Source organism: Grampus griseus, assembly GCF_964374135.1.
Source record: "Grampus griseus genome assembly, chromosome: 16".
Classification (NCBI taxonomy): domain Eukaryota; kingdom Metazoa; phylum Chordata; class Mammalia; order Artiodactyla; family Delphinidae; genus Grampus; species Grampus griseus.
This window is the reverse complement of record NC_139010.1, coordinates 48,475,449-48,495,778: the sequence shown is the minus strand read 5'-3', so window position 1 is coordinate 48,495,778 and position 20,330 is coordinate 48,475,449. Positions and strand designations below refer to the sequence as shown.

The 20,330-nt window shown below is 36.1% G+C and overlaps 1 protein-coding gene across 2 annotated transcripts in view; it reads right to left on the bottom strand.

Annotated features, from left to right (window-relative positions):
* Positions 1 to 201: 201 nt before the first annotated feature.
* MINPP1 (multiple inositol-polyphosphate phosphatase 1) overlaps positions 202 to 20,330 on the bottom strand; it is a gene marked incomplete at its 5' end in the record, with an annotated part of 46,691 nt that continues 26,562 nt past the window's right edge. The window contains one exon of one of the 2 annotated variants that reach the window (XM_082673502.1): positions 202 to 2,480. In XM_082673502.1, the coding sequence (XP_082529628.1) occupies positions 2,087 to 2,480 (394 nt within the window). In that variant the 3' untranslated portion in view covers positions 202 to 2,086. The remainder of the gene's footprint in view (positions 2,481 to 20,330) is intronic. The other variant, XM_082673503.1, reaches the window with a different exon arrangement.

The window sequence follows — 20,330 nt, the reverse complement described above, 5'->3', positions numbered from 1 at the left end:
TTCCTAAGTGAGAATAATAGCACCAGAGTAATGTCACAACCTCTGTAACATTAGGGAAAATGGACCACACTTACCCTCTATCCTGAACTATTTTACATACCAAGGACTACAATGATAACCATATAGTCCTATTTAACAATAAATTAAACAATTCCTATAAAACTTTAATAGTCTATGAAAAGTTTATGAATCAAATTAATGTTCCAGACATCAAGTAAATTTATTTTAAGGTCTTTTAAGATAATCCCCTTGAAAGAAAAACTAGGTTCATTCCACTTTAACATGCCCATAGACTTAGTCTAGTGTTTGTACATAAAAAGTACACAATAGGTATTGATGAACTGATGGTGTTAATTTAAGACAAGTGATCAGGATCAAGAAGTTTTGAAAAACAAATATAGCAATTAAAAGAAATCAATTATTCAAGAATGATACGCACAGTATAAGTCCATTTATAGAAAATTTTAAATTCCCACAACAATACTACAAGTTTTCAGAGTCAAGCATGCAATGGAGTGGTAAATACTGAGCTTCATGTTGGTGGCTACCTCTAAGAAGGGAGTGAGGGCAAAAGCACCAGGGAGGCATACAAAAGTCCTCAATTCTTCTTATTTGGATCTAAACCGAATGATATAATGTTAATTTTGATAAAACAGTATGATGGGCATGAATGCTCATTATACTGTTCTCTTCTTGTCTGCCTAATTACAAATTTAAAAAAAGAAAAAGATTAATACCAGACCTTTGCAGGAACAATCAGCAGTGTATTGATGTATCAGTAGTATTTATCAGCTAATCATCTATTTTATGAATATCATTCATTTGAAGATCAATGATCTACAGACCAATGATCTATGCATCTTCTTTTATACCTTCAATATATAGTTGTATCACTTTTTATTTAGATTTTTAATAAAACAGATTTCAATTTTTCTCTAATAAGTGAAAATCTGAGGAAACTTCTATTAGAAAAAAATTTCCTTATATTGCCTGATTTAGTCAAAGCTGCTTGAAATGCTAGCCTGTTACCATCAGTTACTGATTGTGTATTAATACGGAGAGCAGAAAAGACCTGGTAGTAAAGTCACAGGAATTCTGTTTATTATTATAGCAAACATTTTCCTGGCATTTGACAGAACTCAGAACCATTTCTTTGAAATGGGTTCATATCTGTGAAACTAAGCCCACCAGTAGGAAGTCTTTCTTTACAGAAATGAACAAAAAGGAAACTAAACCATCAAAAGATATATTTCACATAATAGTAAAATATAAAAATATAAGCAAAAATGACAAAATTTTTAAAAAAATGCTAAGCAATGGATTTAAGAAACTTTGATTCTATTCTTCTGTCTTGTTGCTAATGGTCCTCTTTGTTCTTCCACTGTTACATATGTGAAACAGGAATGATAATAATTAAAGAATGGCTTTGCAAGACTTACTAGGAGGTTAAAAGGAATTATTGAAACAGTGTTCAAATACTTTATAAATACTACTAGCAAAGATATTTATTATATTTTTGTCTTCCTTCAGTGAAGGTGTTCTTTTAAATCAGACTCTGTTTATTAATATCGTTTCGAATTCTCAACGAGAGAGATGTTAGCTTTCTTTCAAAGCGATACTCCCAGTGAATCATAATAGTTCTGATTAAGAAAGATGATACCAGAACTGTGCTACCTGAGGAAAAGAGAAAGAACTGCAGCACAACTGGCAAAGTTCCTAGACTTAGTCCAATCAAGTTATGGATTGTCCAACTGACATAATATTTTGTTACTCCAACTTTCAAGTATCATCCTGAAATCACATTCTATCTTAGTGTGAGTTTTCGTACATAAATATTTAACTTCTGTAAATGTTTGTAGTGCCAGTTATCTTTTTGAATAGATCTTTTTCCTTTAAGAGAGCTGCTCCAGTGAAGAATCATTTCTTACACATCCATGTCCAGACTCAAAAAGAAACGTTTTTCTTTGAAAAGACAGAAATACCCAAGTAATGTTAAAGCTTGCTGTAGCCAGGGATTGCCCACCTATTCCAAGCATGGGGTCACTCCCTGGAGATTTCTGATGAATTAAAAATGTTTTCCAGTTACTCATAGCTCATCAGATGTGTTCACCTTTGGTAGTTCACATTCTTCACTGGTGTGACAACTCTGAAGGATGTCCTTGTAGTGGTTCTTCAGATCTTCATACAAAGAAACAGTTTCTTGGGAGTGAGCCAATGGTAACACCTTTTCATTCAGTAACATCTGCACTTGGAATTCTTCCTTAGGAGTCTTAGCATTTTTACAATGGTAAAGCACAAATATTAGGTTTGAGGCATAGGGTACAATGTGACCACTTCGGAACTTCCGATGCATTTGCTCCTTGTAATTGTAAGCTGTTAGGGGCTCCTTGTCTTTGAAGTAGCCCATGAGAGAAAGCAGTGGAAGAAGGGTCTCTGCATGACCAAACTGAAGGATGACTGGAGAGGAAACTGGTTGAGAACTTAAAAGAGAAGTAGAGAAAAAAATACATATAAACATATTTTTACATACAAAGTAATTTAACATGATAGCTTTTAAACATAATAGCTATACTTAGAATTAGCATACAACTTTATCATCTCTTTGTAATCTTTATAACAACAGTCTACATAACAACAATATGGCTGAAATTCTGTGTGGCAGAGAACTGAACTTTTTTTTTTTTCCTTGCAGTACGCGGGCTTCTCACTGTTGCGGCCTCTCCCGTTGCAGAGCACAGGCTCCGGATGCTCAGGCTCAGCAGCCATGGCTCATGGGCCCAGCCGCTCCGTAGCATGTGGGATCTTCCCAGACCGGGGCACGAACCTGCGTCCCCTGCATCGGCAGGCGGACTCTCAAACACTGTGCCACCAGGGAAGCCCTGAACTTTTTATAATAAAAGTTATGTTCCAAAATTTTAGAACACTGTAGTATTGTAAACCCATCTAAAACAGTGAGCATACACATTATTCTTTAAGTTTAAAGAGAGTGTTGAGTCTTTTCTTGTAGATTAAGGAACTTGAAGTTGATATGTATTTCAAAACTGCATTGCCTGTCTGTGAAGGACTGGCCCTTAATAAATATTGATTACTCCTTGGAGCTCATCTGAATAAATTTCAAATGTTATTTTATCTTTATCTAGGGAATAAGGACAAGCACTATTCAGTAAATTTCTCGGTTAAAACCAAGTCTGAACAGTGAACAGTAATGCATGTTATTCCTCAATGTTTTATAAGACCCAACTTGGGCACAAAATGTGGAAGAGAGCTACAAAAGGGTAGAGACATAACCTATTCTAGCTCATATACTGTGTCTGTGGTTGGGAATGGACTTTATACACTGCCAGAAACACAACAGCTTCCAACACCATGAGCTAGGTCACCTTTATTTTTGTTTTTTCCAAGTTTTCTACGATTTTTTTCTGGTAAAGGCTTCTTTTAAAAGCAGCAGCAAATGACTGTTTAGCCTTCTCTCAACTTTTATAAAAAGAATATGACTATTGTTCTTAAATATAATTCATAAACCTATTCAAACACAGTTAACCATCTGACTTCTTGCCACCACCCCAACACATTAGGTTCACATTTTCTGGGAGGACAGCAGCATTTGCAGCAGTTTTTGAACCTTCCTAATTCCTTACATAAAAACAGATGGAGTTGGGCTTCCCTGGTGGCACAGTGGTTGAGAGTCTGTCTGCCGATGCAGGGGACACAGGTTCGTGCCCCAGTCCGGGAAGATCCCACATGCTGCGGAGCGGCTGGGCCTATGTGCCATGGCCGCTGAGCCTGCGCGTCCAGAGCCTGTGCTCTGCAACGGGAGAGGCCACAACAATGAGAGGCCCGCGTACCGCAAAAAAAAAACAAAAAACAAAACACAGATGGAGCAAATGGACAGCAGATCCCAAACCCAAGGGAAACATTCACAACATAACTATGTGGAAAAGTATTCTCCATGAATCATCAATAGCCTCAAGACCTGCATATTATCAGTATCAGTGTAGAAGGAAGCAGAGGGAAGCATGTAAGAGATCTGAAAACTGGAGAATCCCAAACAGCCATCGGATATTCACTGGAAAGTGCTGTGGGCCAATCTGAGCTAGCAGCTGAAATTGGGAAGGGTTTAGGTTACTCTAGTGTGTGTGTGTGTGTGTGTAGAATATGTATGTACTGATACTATATATTATATATGTATGTATATGTATATATATATAATGACAATAGTAATATAGATTGATTTTTTCTATATGCCATAAACATACAACATATCATAATTATTTTTGCTTTAGGTAATGTTACCTTTTAGAGCAATTAAAAATAGAATAAAAATTATGGTAGACAGAATTCTAAAATGACCTCCAAGAATTCAGCCCCTTGGTGTATATACCCAGTATAATCCACACCTCTTAAATTGGGAAAGACCTACATATTATCAAGATATCACTTGCATGATTATGTCATATGATACGGCAGAAAATATTTTGTAGATGTAAATAAGTTTCCTAATCATTTGAGTTTGAGTTAATCAAAAGGAAGATTACTCTGGGTGGACCTAGCCTAATCTGGGTAGGTTACTGAAAGGGGATGAAGTTTCTGAGAGATCTTCCTGCTGACCTGAGAGCGGAAACAGCCATGTTGTAAACTACATATGGAGGGACCACATAACGAGAATATGAAATTGGCCTCCAACAGCTAAGAGCAGACCCCCGCTGACGAGCAAAAAAACAGGGACTCAAATGCTTCAACTTCAACTTGGTGAGTGCAAGGGAGGACTACCTCTAGGCCTCTCTTGGGGCTGCAGAAATCTAGCCCTTATGAACTCTCCAAACAACTGCTCCAAAGTTCCACTGAAGGACAGAGGCCACACTAAGGAGAAACTGCTGGGAATGGGGTCAAGACTGAGCAGGAGAGGGACCACAGAGATAAAGGAAAAAGGAAGCCGAGAAGAGCAGAGCCAGGAAGCAAGCTACCATATTCCTGAACAGCGCGCACACACACACACACACACACACACACACACACACACACACACACACACACACACACACACACACACACACACACACACACACACACACACACACACACACCAGAAAAGGGAGCTCTGTAAGGTTAAAAGAGCAACCTGATACAGACTTCTTCTAAATGTTGAGGAAAACTAAATTTACATTATAACAAGCAACAGAAAAATAAATAAGAGAATAAGGAGCAGAAAAACATTCCTACAGAAAATAAACTATACTAGAAAAGTATACTCAAAAAATACAGAGAAACATACTATTTCTCAATTATCCATTATTTTGAGATTAATATTCTCTAAAAGGTGTGAGATTTAAAAACCATTCATCAGCAGGTGACTGTAAGCCTCTTTTCTTAACTGGTATACTTTAATTAGGTCATCTAAAGTACCTAAAACCTTTATTTATTTCCAAGCAGTATCTCCTTAAGTCCAAAGTTCTAAAGCAGTACCATTCAAACCACAGTTATATTTAGTTTGACTGCATAAATATTTTTACATCTTATAATATTTGTCAGTATTTTAAAAGTGGGAGATTTCAAATTCTTAAAAATCCAGATTTGTGGCTCCTCTTAAAAACCTGAAAGATCTGGCAACATGAACTCCTAACAAGGCAATCATCAGCTGAACAGGAATAAATAAGGTTTACCCTCCAGAGATGACATATACCTGTTGCACAGGACATATATCATTTCACGTTGTTTAAGATAGGATGGATTCATTCGTTACTTGCCTCGCCCCTTTATATATTTGACTATAAATAAGCCAAAGCCACTGCCATAATGTAAATATAATGGAATTTAATAGTGATAGAAGTTAAAGAAAAACATGTAATATAAAGATACTGGTTTGTATTTTAAATCTTCTAGCCATGAGGCAGTAAGTGCAAAGCCAGGAACAACCCTCAGCTCAATACTATTGCTCTTTGTAAGGTTTATTAGGACACATCAGAGTTCAGGAAGGAGAGCAGCAATACCCTCCCTGTCTCACTGAAAGGCTTAACTGTCAGCAACCCTCTCCTCTTTTCCCCACTGGGGAACTCCAATAAACTGGGAAGAATATATAAGGCAATATATAATATAAAATATTCTACTTTTAACATGTAATTAACATAAAAATTATTAATAAAACTATTTTATTCTTTTCTACCAAGTCTTTGAAATGCCGTGTGTACTTTACATTTACAGCAATCTGAATTCAGATCAATCCCATTTTCAGATGCTGAATAACTGCATGTGGCTGGTGGCTATTATGTGGGAAAGTGATAGACAGTGGAGTAAACAGCCTTACCCTACCTACCTGGGTTTCAAAAGTCAATCAAATAAAGAGAAAATAGAAAAAAAGATAAAAAACAAATAACAAACACACATATGAAACAAAAAAATGTGTGTTGGGGAAGAGAAGAGACCAACAGGGCTATGTACAAATGATGAGTTCAAAGTCCTATTAACTACATCCAAGCTACAGAATAAATTAAATCTAAGCTGTTACCCAAATTTAAGGTTTAAACCTAGGGTTCCTTAGGTTTATATAAAAAGCAATAAATCCCATTTTCTCTTTTGACTGCCTACTTTCAGTCACATATTAAAATCAGCTATTTTTGAGAAGAAAGTCGAGAAAAATTGTGCTTTAAAAATGCTTATTGGGAGTTTTATGGGAAATCAAATAACTTTATATATTAGATTCATATAGGAAGCCAAATCAACAAAAATAAATGACTGTCTTCTGCCATATGATCCACCTAAATTAAAAAAAATATTTTAGAATTCCAAGCAATTCTCAATAGGAAGGAAAAATGCAATTTAAAAAATAAATGCCATGAGTATCATCTTACTACAGATCAATCTCCATTACAGAAGTATGCAATATACAAAAACAGTATGTTTGAAGGTCTGGTTAAATGCATCAATACAATAATGATAACTAAGGACAAGGAAAACTACATACTAGAGGGTCAAGACTAATGTAGCCTTCCCCAAAACAATCTAAACAACTAAAAACATCAATTTACTTAGAGATCCAAATGTGCTTGCAGAAAATAGTAAGCAACTTACCATTTTTTGTAGGTTATATATTTCTACAATAATGCCAAATATAAAGAAGGAGAAATGAGCACAATTTCACTCATGATTATTTTTTGTCTGCCTTTAACCTTTGTGCCTTAAAGTGTCTTGCACAAATAGCAGATGCTGTTGCTACTTCAGAAAAAGAAGTTGGCTGATGTTGCTTGTATTCATACAAAAAAAGCATTGGACAAAAATGGATGTGCTCAATTTTCTGAAACATAAAGAAGAGACTTTTCAAAGATCCATTCTGCCATTTGTTTAGATGTGACAGATACTAGCATTCTCTGCCAAGTGCCAGGTACCATGATAGTTTCGCTTTTTAGAAGAGGGAGGAAAGATGAGAAAGGGGGAGAAAAAAGGTGGTAAGGTGAAAGAACAAAAATACAAACAAAACATATGCCTGGTTCTTGCAGATGAGAATTTGTCTACGTGTTAGGGGAACCCAGAGAAAGAGTAAAATCACTCTGTCTGAGGAAGAATTGGATGGACTTTGCTGAGGAGGTGGCGTTTGAGCTGGATCATGAATACATTCCTATGAAGTCTTATAATAGAAATGCTGCTCGTTGTGGCTTTAGTAAAGTGTAGTATCTGGTTTACCCTATGATGTAGGTATCATCATCCCATTTTTACAGATGAAAACACTGAGGTTAACTTACTTGCCTAAGTTAACTCTGAACCATCAATTAAACTCACTAGAAAAAATACTATGCATTAAATTCATAGGAATAGATAATATAAAAGATTAACCTAAATCCTTTCAAAAAAATATTAATCGTCCTCAGCCTGATTCTTAAGTTCAATTTTTCAAAATTGTTTTTTTTAAAGAAGGGCACATCTGAAATTATTTAATTTTTTAGCTTGAACTTGAATACAGGAATATTATAAATCGAGTTTCACGAATATTATATACACACAAAAAAATTCACTTGGAAAAAGCTCAATGCCTCTTATATAGGAAAATATTTGCGTAACTGGACTGGAGCAAATAAGTTAGGAATTTAGTAACCCAAGTTTACTTTCAAGCCATTGCTGATTTAAAATCAATCAAATCAAATAAAAAAAACTTAGTACAAATTTAAAATCAATTTCAAATCAAATCAGTGGGGGGGGGGGGGGCTATGAAAACATGGCATTTCAATATACCAGCTGAGAAAAACCACATTGTTAGTGCTTGGTAACAAGGCCCCTGGCGTACTAATGTGAATTGGGCAATTTAAAAAATACTCTTTAGCAACATGCCCTTTGGTGAGAGCACATGTTAAATCCTACAGAATAAGAAAATGGACTATCTCTTAAACAAGGCATCAATTCTTCTCCAAGAATGTATAAAAGGCAAAGATTACATTCCCCGGGTTTTTAACCTGAAATAAATATGTGACAGAGGATAAACAAAAACAAAAGACAAGAAATCTTGCTTCAGGAACACACTACATGACTAACTGCTTCCTAAAATTTGAGACACCATGTGTCTATTATGAGCTTATGGAGACCATCTTCTCTCAATAACTCTGAGACACTCAGTACAACATACTCTCCACCATGAATTCAGTTTGCTGAGTAATAAAGGGTGTATGCAACTACATTTTTATTGTAGCATGAAGAAAGGGAATATGTCAACAAATGACAGTTCTCAGTTTCAGAGACCCAACATCTAAGCCAAATACTTTTCAACTCCCATTAGTAAGTACTAGCTATCTGGAACACTGTACTGAGGTTGTATCCAGATCCAATGTCATCTACTTCTTATTTCCTAAACACTTTCTTTATATATGAACATCTTCTCCTTGCCAACCAATCTCCCCCTCTTTATCTCTCTCATTTCCCAGACATAACTATTTAAAATCACTTTGCCCATTTCTAAGACACCTGATTACAAAATACAGCAGCAGACAATGCTTCAAGTTTGTATCAGGATGCATGATTTCTTGGTTTTTGACAGCAATATCACCCCTGGTCAAGTGTATTACAAAACAACACAAATATATATATAAAAAATATACACATATATATAAAATATACACATATATGTGTAATATATTTTATATATATATATATATATATATATCACACAATCACCTGAAACAAACGATCACTTTAAGAACTATGTGTAAGTCATTCCTAAATGTATGTATACAAAACTTCATTGAGCGCAGAATAAGAAGACACTTAATTGGTTTGGTTTACATCTTTTTAAAAAATGTCAAGGAATATTATTAAAAATCTGGCTTAGAGAAATTTTATCTCACAGGGAAAGAGCTTATAAAATAGAAAAGAATGCCTTATGATACTTTGTAAAATATGCTATCAACAAGAACATAAAACTGAAACTCTCACATGGTCTAAAAGTTATCTTTAAGCACTTAACATGTTTCATACAATTCTAAAAATCTTTCTTCTTGATTTTTGCATTTCAAAAAAAAATTCAGAGATCACTAAATGTGCAGGTTGGATTTTAAGGGTAAGAAGCAGAATTTAGCACACCCCTAAATAAGTTAAAAGATCGAAAAAAAGTAATTTTTCCATTAACTCAAAAAGTATTCCCAATAAATAATAGCTCAGAATATAAATCACTTGCCTCAGACATAACTGTTTTTCTTCACTATTTATTTTTCCTAGCTGATTCAACCTGGTAATCCTTAATGATTCAAGTGTTAAAACTAGAATAAATATAATAATCTTCTTCAAGGCTCCCTAAGAAAGCAGAAGTAAAACACCTACCTCATAATTATGAGGTATAAAATTCAAAAGAACTTAGCTAATAATTTTTCAGTCCTTTTAAACTACATACTTTAAATCAAGGGCCTACTTACAGCTAAGAATGCCAGAATGCTTTTCTTCACTAATAAACAGTGACTAAGCAATATGTAAACTGATTTCTACTTTACTGTTTGAAACTCAACTGCCAAAATATCAAATGCTGGGTATAAAAAAAACAAGTAGAAATTTCAGTCTGCAGTCTGTAAGGAGCTTAGAAATTGCAATTCCATCCTAACAGCAAAGAGCTGAACAAACTGAAAAATCAACAATTCTTCTTAGATCCATCAGAGAAGTGAGGTCACAGGTCAAACCGCTGTCCCCCAAATTGGAGAGAGAGACAGGTAGATACAGAGAATAACAATTTACAGGAGCAGAAACCTCCATGGGAACCATGCCAGGGTCAGAAAACCTAAACTGTAATTGACAAATTGCTAGAGGCTCAGTGTGGACAAGTCTAAGTTAAAAACTTCAGGGGACCAGGGCTTCCCTGGTGGTACAGTGGTTAAGAATCTGCCTGCCAATGCAGGGGGCACAGCTTCAAGCCCTGGTCTGGGAAGATCTCACATGCCGCGAAGCAACTAAGCCGTGAGCCACAGCTATTGAGCCTGTGCTCTAGAGACCGTGAGCCACAACTACTGAGCCCACATGTCACAACTACTGAAGCCCACACGCCTAGAGCCTGTGCTCTGCAACAAGAGAAACCACCGCAATGAGAAGCCCGTGCACCGCAATGAAGAGTAGCCCCTGCTCACCGCAACTAGAGGAAGCCTGCACACAGCAATGAAGACCCAATGCAGCCAAAAATTAATTAATTAATTTAAAAAAATAAATAAAAAGTAAAAAATAAAAATTTCAGGTGACTAGGCATAGCGAGGGGAGTGAACTCTGCCAGGTCCTCAGTGAATCCCCTCTTGCTTCTGGCAGGGAAAGGATAAAAGGAACCATTTTGAAATAAACCAGAGCTTTCTGTTCTTCTTAACAAGGCCTGCCCTCAGGAGAAACTATTTCACCAGAGTCTAACCTGCTAGGGGGTTTTATCAGAGCCTAGCCTACCTGGGAGAATAGAAATACTCAACTCTAGCCCCCTCTAACTCTCCTGTGTCATTTATGGAGGAGAAGAAAACTGAGAGGCACTGGTGAAGTTCACTGCTTGGGGCACAGGCTCATCAAAAGCCTGAGACCTAATCATAGGACTATAGAATGCTTCCCTTCCCTCCACACCTTACCACTATATTACTAAAGGCCTATTTACCATAGTTCCTCTTACCCAGTACATCATGTCCACTTTCAACAAAAAAATTACAAGGCATACTGAAAGGCGAAAAACATCATTTAAAGAGACTGAACAAGCATTAGAACCATAGTCAGATACAGCAGGTATGTTAGAATGATCAGGCCAGGAATTTTTTTAAAATATAATTTATCTGTCAAGGGCTTTAATGGAAATAAAAGCAGACAATATGCAAGAACAGATGAATAATTAAAGAGATGAAATTTCTAAGAAAGAATCAAAAATAAATACTAGAGATCAAAAACACAGTATAGAAACAAGGAATATCTTTGTAAACCTGACACAGATGAGGAAAGAATCTCTGGGCTTCAGCATATGACAACAGAGACTTCCAAAGCTGAAAAGCATAGAGAAAGAAGACTGGAAAAAACCGGAACAGAATATACAAGAACTGTGGGACAATTACAAAAGGTTTAAATTAACATATATGTAATGCGAATACCAGAAGGAGAAGAAAGAGAGACAGGGACAGATGAAATATTTAAATCAATAATGAATGAGAATTTACCCAAATTAATGTCAGATGCCAAACCACAGATCTAGGAAGAGAATATTGAATGGACAAATTCCAAAAAAAAAAAAACTATACCTACACATATAATATTCAAACTTCAGAAAATTAAAAATAATGAAAAAAAATTTTGAAAGAAGCCACAGGAAAAAAGCACCTTACCTATAGAGGCACAAAGATAAGAATTACACCTGACTTCTCTTCAGAAGCCATGCAAGCAAGAAGACAGTGGAGTGAAATATTTTTAAGTGTTGAGAGAAAAAAAAAACCCAACCTAGAATTAATGTTGAGGAACTCAGAGCTTTCCTGCTAATATAAGGTACAGGCAAGAACGTTCCCTCTCACTACTGTTTTTCAACATTGTACTGTAAGTCCTGGCTAATGAGAGGAGATAAGAAAATAAAATAAAAGGTATACATATTGAGAAGGAAGAAATAAAACTGTCTTTGTTTGCAAATGACATGATCATCTATCTAGAAAATCCAAAGAATCAACAAAAAAAACCTCCTGGAATCAATAAGCACTTATACCAAGATTGCAAGATACAAGGTTAATATACTAAAGTCAACTGCTCTTCTTTCTATATACTAACAATAATCAAATTTCCATTTGAAATTAAAAACACATTACCATTTACACTAGCAACCCTAAAAATGAAATACTTAGGTATAAAATAACAAAATACGTACAAGATCTATATGAGGAAAACTACAAAGCTCTTATGAATGAAATCAAAGAATAAATAAATGAAGTGATATTCCATGCTCTCAGATAGGAAGGCTCAATATTGTCAAAATGTCAGTTTTCCCTAACTTGATCTATGGATTCAACACAATTCCAATCAAAATCCCAGCAAGTTGGGCTTCCCTGGTGGCGCAGTGGTTGAGAGTCCGCCTGCCGATGCAGGGGACATGGGTTCGTGCCCCGGTCCGGGAAGATCCCACATGCCGCGGAGCGGCTGGGCCCGTGAGCCATGGCCGCTGAGCCTGTGCGTCCGGAGCCTGTGCTCCGCCAACAGGAAAGGCCACAACAGTGAGAGGCCCGCGTACAAAAAAAAAAAAAAAAAAAAAAAATCCCAGCAAGTTATTTTTGTGGATATATTCTAAAGTTTATACGGAGAGGCAAAAGACACAGAATAGCCAACACTCAATATTGAAGGAGAAGAACAAAGTTGGAGGACTGATACTACTCGACTTCATGACTTACTATAAAGCTACAGTTACGAAGATAGTGTGGTATTAGTGAAATAGACAAATCAATGGAACAGAAGAGAGAGCCCAGAAATAGGCCCCTGTAAATAAAGTCAACTGATCTTTGACAAAGGAACAAAGGCAATACAATGGATCAAAGACAGTCATTTCAATAAATGGTGCTGTAACACTAGAGATCCACATGCAAAAAAAAAAAACAAACAAAAAACATCTAGTCACAGACCTAACACCCTTCACAAAAATTAACTCAAAAAGGATCAGAGGCTTAAATGTAAAACTCGTAGAAGATATAACATCAGAGAAAACCTAGATGACCTTGAGGATGGCAATAACTTTTCAGATACAACACCAAAGGCACAATCCATGAAAGAAATAATTGATAAACTGGACTTCCTTAAAATTAAAAGCGTACGCTCTACTTAAGTCAACGTCAAGAGAATGAGAAGACAAGTCACAGATTGACAGAAAATATTTATAAAAGATACATCTGATAAAAGACTGTTATCTAAAATATACAAAGAGCTCTTTAAGATTCAACAATAAGAAAACAATCCAACTAAAAAATGGACAAAAGATCTGAATAGACACCTCAGAAAAGAAGATATACGGATGCAAACTAAGCATATGAAAAGGTGCTCATATGTCATTAGGCAATTAAAAATTAAAACAATGAGATACCACTACACACCTATTGGAAAGGCCCAAATCCAGAACACTGACAACACCAAGTGCTGGCAACAGGAACTCTCATTCATTCTTGGTGGGAATGCAAAATGATACAGCCACTGTGGAAGTTTCTTACAAAAAAACCATATTCTTATCATGTGATCCAGCAACTGCAATGCTTAGTATTCATGCAAATGAATTAAAAACGTATGTTCACACAAAAACCTGAACATCGATCTTTATAGCAGCTTTATTCATAATTATCAAAACTTGGAAGCAACCAAGATGTCCTTTAGTAGGTAAATGAGTAAATTAACTGTGGTACATCCAGTCAATGGAATAATATTCAGCACTAAAAAGAAATGCACTATCAGAGCATGAAAAGATACGGAGGGAACATAAATGCATATTACTAAGTAAAAGAAGCTAATCTGAAAAGGCTACATATTGTATGATTCCAACTATATGACATTCTGCAAAAGGCAAAACTATGAAGGTAGTAAAAAGATCAGTGGTTGCCAGGGGTTGGTGAGAAGGGAGGGATAAACAGGCAAAGCACAGAGGATTTTTAGGGCAGTGAAATTATTCCATACAATACTACAATGGCAGATACGTGTCATTATACATTTGTCCAAACCCAGAAGACGTAAAAGACCAACAGTGAACCCTAATGGAAACTATGGACTTTGGTGATAATGATGTGCTAATGTAGGGTCATCAATTATAACAAATGTACCACTGTGGTGTGAGATGTCAATAGTAAGGGAGGTTGGGGGGCACGTGGTAGGGAGTTTATGAGAAAACTCTGTACTTGCTGCTCAATTTTGCTGTAAACCTAAAACTGCTCTAGGAAATAAAGTTTATTAATTAAGCAACAACAAAAAAACTACTACATGGGAATATATGTGACCAAAAAAGCACATTTTTCCTTCCAAAGAGTTAAAATAGTCCCTCTTAAATAGCTGCTCATGCTTCTACCTGTTTGCCCTGCTATAAATGACTTACTCACATCTCAGTTTTCTTTGACAAAGTTAAGCAGCACACATGTTACATGTAAAAACATACTGTGTTTCTATTCTAAATTACTTCCAAACACCCAAAAATGGGGACTTGGATACCTTCAATTAGTGGAGGCTAAAGAGTTGTGGAGTTTCTGTGTGTGCACATATAGCAGTGATTTTTAAATGTGGGGTTATTTTTGTAACTCTAAAGATGTCAAAACAAATATACAAAAGTATTTATTTATGGTCCAGCTTTCATCAGAAGCCATTAAAGGTATGTGCCAGGTTTCTGTAAAGTAAATCAGTAATTCTTGTGAAGGTAGTGGGTTCCATCTCAGGAACACAACACTCTTTGCTTTGTCTCATAATGGAGAGTGCATCTTAGAAGTGTTCTAAGTCACCTGCTAGGAACTGATTTACTTCACTTAGTACAGGCACAACTGCTGTTTGAAAGAACCAAATCCCCAGCTTCTCCTTAAATATACCCAAGTTCCGAGGATGGCATGGGAATTTTTCTGGGTTTTATTCCCAAGCTTCTTCAAAGCAAAGTTGGTTTATGATTAAGCCCAAAATACTGACAACAGCCACTAGGTAAGTGTGTGTGCATATGTCTGAATGAGGGAGTACAGAAGTGTGTGTGTGTGTGTGTGTGTGTGTGTGTGTGTGTGTGTGTGTGTGTGTGTCTGTCTGTCTGTCTGGGGGCTGGGGGGTTAGAAAGACCAGAGAGAACAAGAGAACATAATGTATGGGAGGACAAAAAGGGAAAGAATGTGAAAAAAAATCACTTCTCAGTTTACTCAGTTCCTAATATAAGGCCACTGCACATAGTTTTGCCAGAAAATTGCTGAGCGCATGAAGACTGCTACATTCCATTCTACCTATGGTCCCATGTAAATAGCTTTCTTTGTATCATATGGCCATTCAATAAACAGAGTTGTGAGGTTCAAGATGCCATGACACCCAGAACTAGGTTTTTACCTTTAACCACTTAACAAATTAAGAAAAATTCAGATATTCTATAATTTGCTTTGAACATTCCTATTTTTCTTAAATCATGCTGTTCCTGTTCTCTATATCTTGGCTGCATACTCTAATCCTTCAACAAACATAGACTTCTATTAGTCACACTTCTCATATTAACTATATCTCTGACTTGTAATGATATTCTTTAGAACTCGTAGCACAACAGTCTCCCAAAAAACAAGGAATAAAATGCCTTTAACTCTGCCTTCTCCCTCTGATAAAGATGCATTAAAACTGAAATGTCACATTTTCCAAAAACTGACAAAACCACTTTTACAGAGGTTCATTTTAGCTTTAAAAAATTTTAACAACCCTAGAAAATGTAAACTACTAATACAAATATAAGAAAACAAATAACCTATATGAAATATATGTAGAAATACACAGTTGGAATTCTAATATTTTAGGGTTGAGATCTGGTCAAGATTTGCTCATTTTAGAAATAAGGAAAAGACAAGTGAATTACCTAATGTTATCTAGCAAGATAAGAATGCAGTTCTCTAAATTACAGTCCTCTTTTTACTTATATAAGTTGGTAAGGAGATTTTATCAAATCTTCCATTAAAAACCAAATTTAATTTGAAGTCTAAAATTATGTTGTTAACTGACGTTTGATGACTATGCATGTGTTCAAAGTAAGTAAAACACCCCCCAAAAAGCTCAACTAGAAAAACAACTGATAATTGCATGTTTTTCCCTAAATGTACTCAGCTTAGATTTTTCTAAGCTCTTAATTCATGTTTCACACTCAACTAACGTTACACAAAGTGTATTTTTAAACATGATCCAGGAATATCAAATAGAGCTTTAGACAACTCATAAAATTCCCATACTTATGTAAGTGCACAAATAAGCAACATGAACTGCCAGAGATATGAGATGCTTTGGGAAGAAAATTAGGAGGAAAAAAAAATTTTTTTGAAGTCTTCTTTTACATCTGATTGAAGCATCAGCTCCAATGAGACATATGGAGAAGCATCAGGTTTGACAGTTTAACACAAATATAGAATGAAATGATTCAAGCATAAAATTTTATCTCAAGCAAAAATACATAGAAATAACTTCTGCTTCCAGCCAAGATGGAGTAACAGGGACTGGATTTACCTTCCTGCCTTAAACTACTATATAGCCAAACAAAATACATGAAACAGCAATTTTGAGACGTTCGACAATAGTGAGAATAAGAGCGAGGCAAGGCAAATGAGGTGAATCCCAACAGCTGTCCCATCTTAACTGCCCAGAGCTTCCAGGCTGCAGCACAGGGCAGGGGAACCCAAACAGAGCATGGCAGTCTTCCTGAGCAGATGAGACAGAACTGAAAATTTAGGGAGGCCAAGCTGGCTAGAATACACAGGCTAGAGTACCACAGAAGAGAGATCTACAGGGACTCCCCTCAAGTTTTCAGCTAGTACTGATCAGCTCATGTCTGTGAGAAAACTATCCAAACCCAGACAAAAAGTGTTAAAAAGAAGGAGGCGAAAAAAATGCCCAAAGCTAACACAAGGCCAGGAATAGGTTGTGTTCACACAAGCCAGACTAGGAAAACCTCAAAATATACAGGGTGCCAAATAGATGCTCAGGAGGAATTGCCTCAATAGTGGGCCAAAATTAGCCCATAAAAAACATTATTATAAACACAAAAAAGGTAAACCACAGACTAGGAGAATGTATTTGTAAAGCATAAATCTGAGAAAGAATTTGTATCTAGAATATACTTAAAGAACTCTTACAACAACAGTAAAAATGATAAACAACCCAGTTAATAAATGGCAAAAGATTTGAACAGACACTTCACCATAGTAAACATATGGATGGTAAATAAGCACACAAAAAGATGCTCAATATCACTAGTTGTATGGCTGTTAGCATAACTGATACCATCTTGAGCCCTTAGAGTTTCTCCTTCCACTGACCCTGCCCAGAACTGTACTGTGTAGCAGTGAATCACTACTCTGTCATCAAGGGCTTTGTAGTTAATAGATACTGTTTAACAATCATCAGGACCAGGTGGCCTCAATGCTCTGTTCGTCCCCAAACAATAAAAACCTTCACTGACGTATTCCCAGTGCCCAGGAGACTCATTACCCATTCGTGAATCCTGACTTAGGAATGCACATCCTATTTCCAAGTTCCCACCCCCATACCCTAAGTTAACTATAAAACTGTCGCGATGCCCCCTTGGCGGTGCAGAGTACAGTTGTGAATGCTTCCAGATCACTGTCCGCCTGACCCTGATCCCACCATGTGCGTAAGTTACCCTATAATAACGGATCCATTGATTACATGGAGCTGCCCAACTTTTGTTTTCGTTTCAAGATGCCTTATCAGTTTGGTGGGCACTTTTCAATCCCTCTGTCCTCCAACACTAGTTTTTAGGGAAATGCAAACTAAAACCACAATGAGGTGCTCCAACACACCCATGAGAATGGCTAAAATTAAAAATACCTACCATATCAAGTGTTGGCCAGGATGTAGAACAACTGTAACTCACACACTGGTGGGGAGAGTTTGGCAGTTTCTCAAAAAGTTAAACATACACCTAAATATGACTCAGCTAGTCCATCTCTAGGTATTAATTACCCGAAAGAAATGAAAGCATATGTTCATACGAAGACCACAAATGTTCACAGCAGCTTTATTTGTAACAGCCTCAAACTGTAAACACCCAAATGTCCATCATAAAGAGAATGGATAAACAAATTGTGTAGTATCCATATAATGGAATACTAAGTAAAATGCTAAATAAAAAGGAATGAATGACTGATACCCACAACATTAATCTTATAACCATTATGCTGAGGGAAAGAAGCCAAACCAAAAAAAATGTGCATATACATACTATATGGTTCCATTATATAAAATTCTAGAAAATACAAGTTAATCTATAGTGACAGAAAGCAGATCAGTGGTCTGCCTGGGAATGGGGGGTGGGAAGTACATTAGAAAGAGTCACAAAGAAATTTCTTTATGCGATGGATAGTTCATTATCTTATTATGGTGATCGTTTCATGGGTGTATAAATATGTAAAAACTCATCAAATTGTATACTTCAAATATGTGTTGTTTATTTCACATCAGTTATACTTCAATAAAGTTTTAAAAAATCAAAACAAGTATTAATAGTTGGTATGCTGAGGTCTGTGAAAGAAATCTTCAATGACCAACCTCAAAAACTCCTCCTCCCATAAAGCCTTTACCAAACCCCAACAGTTCAAATCAATTCTCCTTCAGTATTTCTTTTTACCTGTTTTAGTGCTGTCATACAGATATCCTCCAAACTAGGATATGAGTTCCTTGAGACAATAATTTAAATGTATTCAACTTCGTATATACCCTCTGTTGCCTGCATCATAAGCTGCATTGGAGTAGAAGTAAAACTAAAATCAGGGAAGTACTCACTTAGGAGGCAGTTGCTAAAATCTAACAGAGAGAATATATTAGCCTGAATTGAGATGGTAGCAGTGGGGATGAAGAAAAGTCAAAGGGCTTGATATAAAACTGGAAGAAAAAAAAAAACAAACCCCACAATATGGTGAGTAGATGTAGAAGGTGAGGGAGATAGAGTCAAGAATGATGCATAGGTTTGTGGCTTGGATGCCTGGGAGGATAAACAAGGACTGTAGATATTCCTTCGGTACATACTAAGCACCAACTGCATGGCAGGCTTGTTCTAGACACTGAGGACAGAGCAGGGAAATAAAGTTCTAGACATCACAGATCTACAGTCTACTGAGAGTCAAAACATGTCTTTCCAGAAGACCAATGGACACTTGAATCTGAATTCAAAGCATAGCCAGGCTGTGCTGGCTTTTACCATATTTAGCCAGTATCTTTCAACAACTAGCACTATCCTGGTACCTAGTTAAACTCTATGGAACACTGACTTCGGAAAGTTAGCAAAAAAACAAGCAAGAATATATTCTGAGAATTTAGAATCTGTATACATTCCTAAGAACTTTAAAAGACAAAGTTCATTGGTTACAATGGGCTAAGTAATCTCTTGGTGCCACTATACTTTTATTTCAATGCTGCCATCTTATGTTAAAATGTGGAACTACACAACTTAAAAAGCCATACTCTTATTCAACTGTGAAATATAAAAACATCAAAGATTTGAGAGTCAATGAAAAGGTAGATAAAGGCTAATGAGAGTTATTTAATGACCATAACATATATTTACAGCAATTACTTCTGGTATCTGAGAGTACCCCTGACAAAATGGAAGATCTCATGAGGTAATTAATACATAGTCCAGAATATAAACCTTACTTTGAAAAAGTAAGGAAGTGACTTACTGAATCCCCCCAGTTAAAAAATAAAAATAAAAATATACTAACAGAGGTAATGGGGAATGGGAAAGTAGAATAAAATCCAGATATATCTCATTTATTCAGTAAATTCAATCTGCTTTTCTCATCACAGCTGCTTAAACAGCAATAGCTGTTTAAATTTGCTTAAGTAGTAAAATTACTGGTTTTAACTTTAATCCCATCACTGTAGTGATGGTTTAAGAAGGAAAATAAAGTCAAGATCCTAATAAGAGCCAAGGACTATGCATTTGGAGGACTGGTTATATTTAACCAAAATGTTGACACTTGTCAATTAACATCATTTGCAATCTCCAATTTTTCTGTGAAGTAAAACATGCTATAAAAATTATGTTGAAAAATATTCAGAAACATTGAAGAATATCTTTGATTTAATGTTAATATAAAAAGATAACAAAAAAAAAGAGAACAACCTGTGTACACAGTATCATCTCAAAGTGGGGTGGAGGAGGGATGGAGATAGCA